Source organism: Narcine bancroftii, chromosome 2 (assembly GCF_036971445.1).
Source record: "Narcine bancroftii isolate sNarBan1 chromosome 2, sNarBan1.hap1, whole genome shotgun sequence".
NCBI classification, from domain to species: domain Eukaryota; kingdom Metazoa; phylum Chordata; class Chondrichthyes; order Torpediniformes; family Narcinidae; genus Narcine; species Narcine bancroftii.
Window position 1 is genome coordinate 314065820 of NC_091470.1, and position 13270 is coordinate 314079089.

Genomic DNA, 13270 nt, shown 5'->3' on the forward strand with positions numbered 1-13270 from the left:
TCGTGGGCTGAAATGGCCTGTTACCGTCCTGTATGTCTAAATTTAAAATATTTTAAAATTTAAACAACCCATCAAAAATGGTTGATGTGGTATTCTTTCTCGATTTAAGATTTTTTTTGACTTACAATTGGTTTGCCCGAATGTAACCCCATCACAAGTTGAGGAGCACCTGTATGCACAAGACTCCACTTTCAGGCCAATGCTCATTGAGGAAAGTGGTGGAAAAACAAAGCGTTTTGTGGGGCTAGCAGGATGAAAGTCCTTGGATTGAAGTTATACCATCGTTTGGTTAATAATTGATAATGGACATCTCTGAATGCCAATTCTACTAGTGAAATTTAAATTTGGAAATCCTACTGGAGATATTAGAAAATATGGAAGTACAAGGCAAGAACAAGGGAAACTAGTATTGCTTTGGCTGGGAAAAGAGGTAAGAGCAAAAATGTAAGAAGTACAAGCACTGTCAAATATTCTGTCACATAGCAGAAGAAAAGTTAACTAATTGACTAGTATGACATATGGTAAATAGCATCATTATTTGCAGAGGCTACCTCCTCAATTACAAAACTGGTGCATGAAAAGCCAATTGTTTATTAACACCAAAGAGTAAATTGTATAGCAGACAAGCAAAGAGATGAGAATGAAAAGATCCTGATATAACATTGATGTTTCATTCCTATTGTCTACAAGATTGATTTTTCAAATGTTAAATCACAGGCATCATGTTACAACCTCAATAATCACAGTATTTTCTTGTTATGCACTCAAAGTATTGCCTTCTGGCAGTTAGCAAGGAAAAAATGCAGCACCTCTGAGGTCTACACACAGGTCAAATAGGAAATCCAGAGATTTCATTTTAGTATGTACACATATTAGCATTAATTAATGCAGAAGATCCATGTTAATACAATATACACAGCACATACTCAGTTCACCATGAGACCATTGACTTCATTGGAGGATGATTATGATTAAATTTCTCTCTCCTTTTTTTCCAGCATCTTTGCAACAGATTAGAAATGGGGAGGATATCTGGCAATTAAGTTCTTTTATCAAAATAATCCATAATGAATTCAAATGAATTGGTCAAATTTAAAGGTCTTTAGAGTTCTTGAAATCTAAGTTACTTGGAAGGATTAAAAAAGAGCAAAAATAGCTTTCTTTAAGGAAAATATTTTAAGATACTAAAAGGATCAAAATTGAACATCATTAAACAATCACTACCAGTTTGGTCAATATAGATATACATTTAATAAAGGCTACATATATTATTATTTGAGCTGGGGGGGAGGTAAACCAATAGTCATCTTTAGACTAGGTGGATTTTAACATCCCATGATCTGCTTCAGCCCACACATTTTGAGACGGAGTACAATTTGGAAAAACACAAAAAGAATACCTATTACTAAAAAAGTGTTTTATTTAGTTCAACTCAACTCCAGCAGCTCATTAACTGTAATTAGATGGTTGTATAATTTTCCAGAAATAATTCAATTAAACAGCACTTGGCCCTCCAACAATCAAATTTATTGTCCAAACCATTTTCTGAGTTACATATATCGTACTGTACATCTTCCAGCTGGGATACATCAATAGTCTCCTGCTTTTCAATAAAAACTGGCATATGATCAAATTACAAGATAACAAAAGAATAAAGAATGGTATTAAGTAAAATTTATAGGATAGGAATTGTAAATTTCCACTCAAGACAATCTGCAGTAATTGTGATCTAGTTTCATAAAAAATACAAAACAACTGTATTCACCAAAAAGGAATAGTGGGTTTCCCCTTTGCAAACTTTACTAGGTATTACTGAATGTTTAAACCACAGTACTTGTGCGTGGTTTCTTAAAACCATTGGGTATTTGTTGCTCATCAAGTAATTTTCATGCAGTCATCCTGATGATTTAATTCTAAATAATTTCAGAGTTAAGGTAAAATGAAGAGTTTTTTTTAAACAGCTGCATTTGGTCCATTTAAAATGTTGTACATTTTAGGTTATACTGCATCACAATTACAATTTTAGCCTCCTCCCATTTAAAACAAATCATGACCGGTCTATGACAGATTCATACCAGGTGTTGGAATTGCAGAGGGCCTTTTGTCGTCATCAGTGAGCACATGACACATGACCTCAGGCCACATGACATTCACCAGTAAAAAAACATCTTATTGTACCATTATGGTATAAATAGAATTGCCACTTTGGGAACAGGCAAATATTAGAAAACAATAGACAGGCTGATATAAACTACTGTTATAATTGCATCTTCTAGATCTAACTAAGCTTCTATTTCCTATCTGTTCCCAACTTGATAATTCTATACCTATTTACAAATAATTGTTACACGAGGTAAATGTTAACTATTCTGAACTCTGGTGACTGAAGATATTACTGGGCTTTAAAACAATCTGCAGATGTTGGAATCTGAGTAAACAAAGACAAGTTGGAGGGACTCACTGACTGAGCACTTGTCTCAGCGGAATGCTGCCTGAACTGCCAAGTTCCTCCACACTCTTTGCTAAGCTTAAATTTTGTTCTACATCCTGCAGTTGCCTGCTGACTAGAATTCACATGCATCTTTTTGATGTTTTGCTAAGCTGTGAACCATTCTAAGTACCTTAAATTAAAATGTAGCCTAACTTAAAAAGATTCATCAAGAAAATGTTACCTGAATCCAAATATATATTTTTATTTATACACACACACACACTCCCAATTTCCACTTCAAAATCATTCCATTAAACAACTAAACTACAATTCACTCACCAAATAGATTTTTTAAAAATTTAGTATGCTTAGGCATGACCAGTAACCAAAAAAATTAAAATTTTAAGCAACAGAGAACATTTCACTTCATATAACTCATGTGATGATCCAGGCTGAGAAAAGGGTATGCAAATGTAAACAGTCCAGGAGTCATTAAATAAACATCTTGGCCTTCTTCAGATTAAAGCAATGTGCTTTGCAATGGCTCGATCAACTCATCAGTGAAAAGATTTTGAAATGATTTCAAGAAGTAACTAGGTCCAGGAATACAAACATGAATTTAAAAATAACCTGGCTTTTTTATATGGAGCACTTCTATTTTACTCCCAGTGAGAGGCTTAAAATTTTAGATAAGTGATTTAGCGGACTTTTTGAAGGACACATTAACATTTTTGTTTAGCACTGTCTACTTCTGGTAAATGACTCATTATATAAATTCAGAAAAATAATCAGGAATCTGGTTGGAACGTTAGAAGCATGAAAATCTTGAGTTATTTACCATGCAAATTGGTAATAGCCTTTCTACCCATGTTTATTTTCTCAGCAATAGCTAGAAGCTATCAAAGATTTAAAATAATTGCATTCAATCTCAAATTGTGACCTACTGTTTAAAAAAAAGGCACAGTTCTTAAATTTGTACATAATACTATTAATGTAGAGTTAACAAACTTTTCCAAATCTAGGATTTTTAATTAATACAAGGTGTCAACTGTGATCTCAGACACCAAATATTGCAGTGATTCAACATCAATATTAAATGAGGTATTACATTTTGCACTGACAACTGTATATTCTCAGAGCAAAATAAAAACAATGGTAATATTTTAAATAATTTGATTAAAATATGCAACTGAAGAGATAACCTCAAAAACAGTTTAACCTTTAGTGCAGCAGCCCGATACCCCAACAACAAAAACTAGGGAAATTACAGGCATCTTTCACAATAATCACCTAACTTTCTGAAAAACACATTCAAAGCTGTTTGCTCACTGTACAGTATATACACAGAGTTGTTTGTCTTCTATACAGACCAAGAAGGCCACAGAGAAATTTTAGAAAATCATATTTAGTTTTGTAGTATATGTACATTGAATAAGTTTAATGTTTTTACAATGGACTGTCTGCTTACTAAAAGCATCCAAATATCTGTAAGCATGACTCAACTAAATAAAGGCATGCTCTTCCAAAAGAAACTATTCCAACGTTAAAAATACAAATCAAGATCAAAGGTTACTGCATCCTTTCCAGTTTTTTTTTAATGATATAAACAACCATTTGGTTGTCATCAATCCTGAGTTCACAGTAATTAAAAAAGTAGTTTCAACAATCCAACTCCTGAAATTGCTGCATCACTCTATGGAGGGATTCATATTCAATTATAGTAATTGTCTAAGGCTGAATGAAAAAAAAATCTTCACTGGTAGTTGAGAAGCTTCTTGTGAGGTTAACTGACAAAGTTGTACACCAAGAACTTGGCTGTTCCACAATATTGGGTTGCAAAGAGTTTACCATCCGGAGTAGGGTCTGAGAATGCAATCTCGTCTTTACTCAAATATGAGCCATATACAAAATTACTCCTGTAAAACAATAAATTAATGATTTAAAATTAAATAATGCATAAACATTAGTAAACTAAGCCTAAGGGATACAAATAGTAAATGGAACCCCAAAATATTTCTGGGAACAGTTTCACAAACAAATTTTAATGCATCTCTTCTTCCATCCTTCAGAAAAAAAAACTTCAGATGTCACTTTTTGCAATTTTAATTATGGCCTCCCCTTTGATTCTTTGGAAGTTCTTAGTTTTAAAAAGGATTTTTTAAAAAAAATCCTCACTGGAACATTATATGTATTATCTGTTTGTGTACTCAGATGTATTACAAGACGCAGGATCTAGGTTTTGCTGGCAAGGCCTGCTTTTATTGTTCATGAGAAGGGAATAGTAGGTTAATTTTTTGAATTGCCACTGTGCTTTTAGTGATGGCACTCCCAAAGTGCAGTTATACCAAGAGTTCCAGAACTTAGACTGAATAAAGGCTGGTGATACATTTCAAGTCCAAATGGTGTACAACCTGCAAAGGAACTTCGGAAACATTGATGGAGTAGTCAAAGTGAATGACAGCAATGCATTTTATAGACGGTCGACCCAGTAGCCATCACCAGTTGGTGGATAGAGCCAGAATGGTAGTCACACTGTAAATGTCATATAAAATTGCAAGTGCAACAATCTAGTGAACACTAGTACTCACTGCTCCAAAGTTGATTAATGGTTCTCAACTGACAACAACATATCCTACAAACTGCAGTCCCAATGATGTATCAAGAGAATCAGAATACTGGAAATAATGCCAATTAGTCTGTAACTGGTTTCAAATGAGCTCTCCATGTGCAAGTTGCATTTTGGTACATTTTGATAACACAGTGGAAAATGCTAACCAGAAACTCATATTATGTTAGTCATTTGGATGTTGGATTGATTACTCGAAAGATAAAAAATATGTAGCATTATTTAATATTTATCACTTTTAGTTAAAAATAGATTGTAAAGATAAATCCAAATATATACATTTAAAAAAAATGTACCCTTTACCTAAGGCAGTCAGTCATTCTTGTGGCAATTGCCTTTCGTCGCATCATACTGAAGACCCAAACCCTACTTATTCCACAGATTGCAGGCTCTGGATTGGTTGAGCAGCACCAAGCTCTCTGACGTTCATGCATAATTGCATCATTTGACGATTGTTGAGTAGCTTTGTCTTCTATAACCCTGAACCCCTAGATGGTTAAACAGTAGAAGGAATCAATTTTCACTAATTTCATCAATCTGAACAGTTACCTTAATAACTTTAGTGTGATACACGAAAGAGCTAGAGAAACTCAAGCAGGTAATGCAGCATCTATAGGTCGCATAGAGTAACCACTGGCATCTTAAAACCAGTTAATAATTGAAATGACATTTAATTACCTTGAGATGAGAGAGATTTCAGAAAATTAAAAAGAAAAAAAATTCTCTTAAAACTTTAATTGATTTTGTAGGTACTACAAATGGAACACATCCAGTTCCAAGATTTTTTAGCAAAATGGAAATGAAATACAAACCTTTTGTATGTGTTCAGCAATTAAACAGCCAACTATTTTTCTATCATTAGAAATGAAGAGAAGAGTTTTTGTTCTGGATGGACACTTAAGTTCTGCCTGATGAAACCCAAGGTCATTATCAACCATCTCCCGAATTTCTTCAACCTGTGGTAAATATATGGGGTCACAATAAACAAATCCATGATGGAATTCAGCTTTCAATTTAGCCTACATAAAGGATGTTAATGCAAGATTGTAACTTTTGATACTCAAAAGTTTACATACATCTTAAAAGAAACAATCTTGTAAGACTGTTTTCAGATATAAACAGAAAAATAAAGGAGCTAAACAGAAAATATTGAGGGCAAGCGGCTCAATTACTTTTTGACCAAGGCTGACAAGTTAGCTTCAAAAAATTCCCCATTTTAACCTTCTAGACAACAGATTTTTTTACTGCAAGATTGCAGAGAAGCTTCTACAATTGTGGTTGCCACAACAAAGCACAAGAAAAATAAATCTCTGTCAGTATTTAAATGGTAATGTTATCAATGATATTGAAAGGAAGAGAAGAAATTCCCCAAAGAATTTAAGGACCATGCCAAAAAAACACAGAATCTCTTGGATTGTAATCTCAGGATTATTATCTGTGCCACATGCTAGCAAAGGAAGGAGCAGAAACCTAGTGCAGTGGCTAAGAGATCAGTGCAGGAGGTAGGCCAAATTCTTGGCTCTCTTCCAGGGAAGAATTTGTACAAGAGGAATGGTTTCCTATAATATGGGCACCAGTATCCTGCTGGGGAAATCTGCTCACGTTGCTCATGGAGATTTAAATTAGTCTGGCAAAGATTGAACCCAGTACAGCAGATGAGCAAACTGAGGTTAACTTTGGATAGCAAAGTGAACAAGTTCAGTAGACTGCATAAACAGGGGCAAGTGAAGATGTGTGGAAAGTCTAACAGGCTTAACAGCATTTATTTTAATGCACAAAGCCCAATAGGCAAGGAGGATGAACTTGACATGGTTAGGTACATGGGATTAGGATATTATAGTCATAACAAAAACATGAGTGAGAGAGAAAGGCAGGATTGATACCTCAATGTATCAGGATACACACACTTAGCCAAGTACTGGAGGTAAAGAGTATGGGTATTGAGCTTTTGATTAGGGAGAACATCACAACAGTACTTTGAAAGGACATTTTTGGGAGCTTAGATATATAAAGAGGATGATACTTTCATAGGGTTGAATTAGAGGCCTCTCAATAGTCAGCAGAAATTAGAGCAGTAAATGTGCAGGAAGATCACAGACAGTTATAGGAATAACAGGGTTGTAATTGTATACAAATGCAACTTAACCATATATAACCTCTAGTCTGTACTGATTTAAGCCCCTCTAGTCTGTACCGATTTAAGTGATCTCCTCTAGTCCCACTTACCTGCTCCTTGCCCATACCCTCCAATCCCCTCACATCAATGCACTTATCCAACTTTTTCTTAAATGACAAATTGACCTTGCTTCAACCACCTCTTCCGGAAGGTAATTCCACAGAGTGAAGAAGCTCCCTCTCATGTTACTTCTAAACTTTTGCCTCCTAACCCTTATGACTCCTCATTCCAATCTCACCTCCCCTCAAGGGGAAGAGCCTATTCACATCTACTCTATATATTCCCCTCATAATTTTAAATACCTCTATCAAATCCCCCCCCCCCTTCAACCTTCTACCCTCCGATGAATAAAGACCCAGTCTAAACAATCTTACTTTTATTCTAGATACTGCAATCGAGGCAACATTTTAGTAGATTTTCTATGCACCATCTCTACCTTATTGATATCCTTCCTATAATATGGGGACCAGAACTGCACACAGTATTCCAAATTCAGCCTCATCAATGCCTTAAATAGTCTCAACATCACCTCCTAACTCCTATATTCTATGCTTTGATTTATAAAGGCCAGCATACCAAAAGCCTTCTTTACCACTCTATCCACGAGATTCCCCTTTCAAAGAACAAAGAATCATTATTCCAAGATCTCTCTGTTCCTCTGCATTCCTCAATGCCCTCCCCTTCACTGCCTATGTCCTGTTTTGATTATTCTTCCTAAAATGAAGCACTTCACTCTTACCTGTATTAAACTCCATCTGCCATCTTTCAGCCCATTCTTCTAAGCCGTCCAAATCCTTCTGCAGTCTCTGAAAACCATCTTTACTATCCACAACTCCCCCTATTTTTGTATCATTCACATATTTACTAACCTAATTTACCACTCCATCATCTAAATCATTAATGTAAATGACAAACAACAAGGGACCCAACATCGATCCTTGAGGCACACTGCTCGTCACCAGCCTCCATTCTAACAGACAGTTATCCACCATGATTCTCTGGCATCTACTTTCTAGCCACTGTTGAACCCATTTGACTATCTCAACATTAATACCTAGCGCCTGAACCATCCTTGCCAACCTTCCATGTAGAACCTTATCGAAGGCCTTACAGAAATCCATATAGACTACATCAACTGCATACCCTCATCAACCTTCCTAGTCACCTCCTCAAAAAATTCAACAAGAGTTGTCAAACATGACCTTCCCTGCACAGACCCATGTTGGGTGTCCCTCATCAGTCCCTGCCTCTCTAGATACTTATACATATTATCTCTAAGAATACTTTCCATTAGTTTACCGACCACTGATTTCAAACTTACTGGCCTATCATTGCTGAGCCTACACCTGGAGCCCTTTTTAAACAGAGGAACCACATTTGCGATACGCCAATCCTGCGGCACCATGTCCCCCTCTAGTGACTGTTGAAAAATCACTGTCAGAACCTCTCCTATTTCCTCCCTGACTTCCTTCAAGGTCCTGGGGAAAATCCTGTCGAGACCCGTAGACGTATCCACCTTTATATGCTTCAAAAGTTCCAACACCCCCTTTCTCCTAATCCATACATTTTCCATAATCACCCCTTTTGCTTCTCTTATCCTACACAATTCCATATCCTTTTCCCTAGTGAATAATGAAGAGAAGAACTTGTTCAATATCTCCCCCATCTCATTCAGCTCCGCACACATTTTGTCAGGGAGTTTCATAGTTCAAAGGATTTGGATGAGACATATTTTAAGGAGAATTTTCTCAAACAACATGTAGATGGTCTGACTGGAGAGAGTGCACAACTGAACTTCCTCTTGAAAAAAGTAGCAGGACAAGTGACCGAAGTGTCAGCAGGACCAGTGACTGTAACTCCATTGTTGTTAAAATAGTTATGGAAAAAGGTAGGACTGGCCCACAAGTTAAAGTCTTTAAATGGACCAAGGCAAATTTTGAAGGTATTAGATTGAGTGAGGCTGTTTGGAGGTAAAGGGGTCTCTGGCAAGTGGGAGGTTTCTAAAAGCAAGATAAGGAAAGCATATGCTATGACTCCTTAAAGATCAATAAGGTCGTTGGTGCATGGATCCAAAGGAGTTGGGCAAGGCCTTAACAAGAATTTCTTATCTGTGTTTACCATGGAGAAAGACATGGAGGCTGAGGAACTCAGGCAAGTAAACAGCAATATCTTGAAGAGAGTGCAGGTTACAGAAGAGATGTGGCGGAGGTCGTAAAATACATTAAAGCATATAATGTGCTCGATCAAGCACATCCATGGATATAATGGGAAGCAATTGAAGGAAACCAGGCAGAGATAGTTCCATTATTGTTGAGCACAGTGAGGTGCTGAAAAACCTGGAGGTGACTAATGTCATAGATTTTTATTTAAAGTTGCAAGGATAAGCCAGGGAGCTACAACCTGGTGAACTTAATATCCGTAGTGGTGACGGTATTGGAGGGGATTCTGAGATACAACATCTACTTACATTTGGAAAGCATGGATTAATTAGGAAAAGTCAAAAGATCAAAATTATTGTCAGAGTAAATGCACGACATCACATATAATGCTTTCTACAGACCCACCAACTCCCACAATAATCTCGACAACACTTCTTCATATCCTGTCCCCTGTACGGATACTATTCTTTCTCTCAATTCTTCCATCTCCATTGCATCTGCTCCCAGGATGAGGCCTTCCATTCCAGATCATCTAAAATGTTCACCTTCTTCAAAAAACATGTCTTCCCCCATCATCATCAACTCAGCCCTGACCCAAGTCTCTTCCATTTCCCACTCATCTTCCCTGGACCCTCTGTCCCTAGATGCAACAAGAACAGGATTCCCCCTTGTCCTCACTTACTACCCCACCAGTCACCACATCCAACATATCCTCCGCAATTTCCATCGTTGACAACATGATCCCACCACCAGACACATCTTCCCCTCTCTGCCTTGTGCAGAAACCTCTTCCTCTGTGACTCCCTCATCCTCCCATCCCTTCCCACTTCAATTGTGAATAATAGGTGCTCCTGTTGTGGCCTTCTCTACATCAGAGAGACTGGTTACCTTCAGTCAGTCCACTGCAATGGCGGGATTACTCAGTGGCCAACCATTTCAATTTCACGCCCCACCACCACCATGCCTGCCCATAGCTTCATTCACTGCCATACCGATGCCACCCATGAACTGAAAGAGCAACATTTACTATTCCATTTGGACACTCTCCAATTGGATAGCATTAACACTGTTTCCGTTATGCCTCTCCCCATCTCCCATCCTCCAGCTCTCCACCTCTTCCCTCTCCATTCAGAGAGCCATTCCTTCCCCCAATCACTTCTCAGCTTTTTTCTCATGCCCTCCCACCCATATCCACCTGTGAGCTCTTGCCTGTAGGCTTGTGCTTCTCCCGTCTCTCCCTCCCCCCACCCCCCCATTTTATTCAGGCACCTGCCCACCTTTTTCTCATAGCTTGAAGGACTCAGGCACAAAACATTGGTTATGTATCTTTACCTTTGCGACATGAAAAACACTGCGCAACTTGCTGAGTTTCTCCAGCATTTTTGTGTAAACTAGACAGTGTGTACAGACTTTCTTGTTTAATTACATACAAGCCCGAGATTCGTTTTCCTGCCGGCCAGGCAGAATTTCTACATATCCGTAATTGTAAACTATACTCGAGAAGAAAACTAGGTATACAATAGAGAAAAATGTAAACAAAAAAAAAGTAAACAAACTGCAATACAGAAAAAAATATTCAATAATAAATAATGTGCTAAGTAAGAGTACTTAAGAGTCTCTGAGTCTGGTTTTCAGGAGTCTGATGATGCAGGAATAGCAACGGTTCCTGAAACTGGTGTTACAAGCCTTGTGGCATCCATACCGCATTCCTGATTGCAGCAGTTGAGAACAGAGCACGTCCTGGGTGATGTGGATCCTTGCTGATTGCTGCTGCTTTGGATGGCAGCATTCCATGTAGACTTTCTCGATGGTTGAGAGAGTCTTGTCTGCGATGTCCTGAGCTCTGTGCACTACCTTTTGCAGGGCTTTCCACTCAGAGGTATTATACTATGCCATGATGTAACTGATCAGCACACTTTCCATTACACACATGTAGAAGTTTGCCAAGGTTTCCAACGCTGAGTAAGTAGAGCCACTGTTGTTCTTTCTTCACGAAGAAAGCACACGCTAAGTCCAGGAAAGATCCTCTAATATTAAGTCCCAAGAATTTAAATTTACTCTCACTCTCCACTCTATTCACCAAATGATCAATGTATCATACACCTCTGGTTTTCCCCTCCTGAAGTCTGCAATCACTTCCTTGGTTTTGGTGAGGTTGATTGAGAAGTTCAGCTAAGTTTTCAATCTCCCTCCTGTATGCTGATTCACCCCCTTTTAAAAAGTCCTCTTATTGTGGTACCATCAGCTTCTTTGCAGAGGTATTGTGTCGTACCAAGCCTCAGTCATAGGTGTAAATTGAGTAAAGCAGTGGGCTGAGTACGCTGCCCTATGGTGTTTGTGTTGATGGATATTGTGGAGGAGATGTTCTTGACAATCCTCACTGATAGGGGTCTGGAGTTGAGGAAATCCATGATCCAATTACACAGTAGGGTATTGAGGCTCACAGGTCTTGGAGTTTGCTTGATGCCTTCTTGGACACCAATACCTTGATTAAGGCCTGTTTGAAACAGGTGGTTACCATGTTGTGATGGAGTGAGATGTTCAAGATATCTGTGAATATTTCTCATGCCAGTTGGTCAGCAAAGGTTTTTCAGTACTCGGCTGGGTATATGCTTTCCTTTGGTACACTCTCCTGAGGACAGCCTGCACATAATCTTCGGATGCTGACAGTAGAGAATCAACATGGGATGTAAAGGGTGCACAATTCATGGCTTTGTGCATGGGAAATTGTCTCACGAACTTCAATGAGCTTTTTGGTAACCAACAAAATTGATTGAGGCAGGGTACTAGAAATCATCGGCACGAACTTTAAACACAGCCTTCGACGATATCTTGCATGGTAAACTGGTCCGAAAGGCAGAAATGCAAGGGATCCAAGGTGATAGGGCCAATCAGAAACAGAATTTGCTTGATGGTGGGAAATAGAGAGTGGCCATGGAGAGTTGTTTCGCATACTGTAGGCATTAATGGTAGTGTGCCACAGGGATCACTGCTGTTTGACAACTTGTATGACAATTTATTAAGCATAGCAAGTTTATGGATGACACTAAAATTGATGGCACAGTGGACAGGGATGAAAATTATGTAAGATTACAACAGTATCGAGACAAAACAGGGAAAGTAGGCTAAAGAATATATTAGGGTGGCACAGTTAGTGTAGTGGTTAACATAATGCTGTTACAGTGCCAGCAATTAGGACTGAGGTTTAAAATGCATGTTGTAAGGAGTTTGTATGTTTCCCCTATGTCTGCATGAGTTTTCCCCAGCAGTTCTGTTGTAGGTCAATTGAATGTAATTGGGCAGCATGGGCAGAAATGGCCTGTTTCTGTGCTGTATGTCTAAATTGAATTGAACAGGCAAGTACGAAGTGCTACACTTTGGTAGGTTAAACCAAAGTAAGACTTGCATGGTGAATGGTAGGGGCTTGGGAGTGTTGTAGAACAAATACTTGGGGGTGCAGGTACATAGTTCCATAAAAGTAACAATACAGGAAGACAGGATGGTGAAGGCATTTGGCATGCTCACCTTCATTGGTCAAGGGACTGAGTGCAGTGCTTAGGGATGACATATTATACATGTAGAGAATATTTGCAAGGCCTTTCTTGGGAGTATTGTGCACAGTTTTGATAACCCAGGCTTATAGGAAAGATATTGAGTGAACTTTTCTCCTTGGGAGTGATGGAGAATGAGTGGTGACCTGATAGAGACGTTTAAGACGAGAGGCATTGATCGTGTGGATGGCCAGAGGCTTTTTTCCAGGGCTGAAATGGCTAACACAGGGGGCATAATTTTAAGGTGCTTGGGAGCGAGTACAAGGGGGATGCAATAGGCAGGTTCTCCCCCCACACACAAAGTGCTTGGTGCATGGAATACACTGC

General features: G+C 38.3%; 2 protein-coding genes across 4 annotated transcripts in view; one reads left to right on the forward strand and one right to left on the reverse strand.

The window, feature by feature from the left end:
• The window catches only part of greb1l (GREB1 like retinoic acid receptor coactivator), a 295802-nt gene extending 289598 nt beyond the window's left edge, over window positions 1-6204 (forward strand). For both annotated transcript variants that reach the window (XM_069921708.1, XM_069921709.1), the window contains one exon: window positions 5920-6204. In XM_069921708.1, coding sequence (XP_069777809.1) covers window positions 5920-5925 — 6 coding nt within the window. In that variant the 3' untranslated portion in view covers window positions 5926-6204. The remainder of the gene's footprint in view (window positions 1-5919) is intronic.
• Window positions 1228-13270, reverse strand: part of LOC138755539 (N-acetyltransferase ESCO1-like) — a 100127-nt gene continuing 88084 nt past the window's right edge. For both annotated transcript variants that reach the window (XM_069921710.1, XM_069921711.1), the window contains exons 9-11: window positions 5870-6013; window positions 5361-5545; window positions 1228-4347 (exon numbers count right to left, since the gene is read on the reverse strand). In XM_069921710.1, coding sequence (XP_069777811.1) covers window positions 4215-4347; window positions 5361-5545; window positions 5870-6013 — 462 coding nt within the window. In that variant the 3' untranslated portion in view covers window positions 1228-4214. The remainder of the gene's footprint in view (window positions 4348-5360; window positions 5546-5869; window positions 6014-13270) is intronic.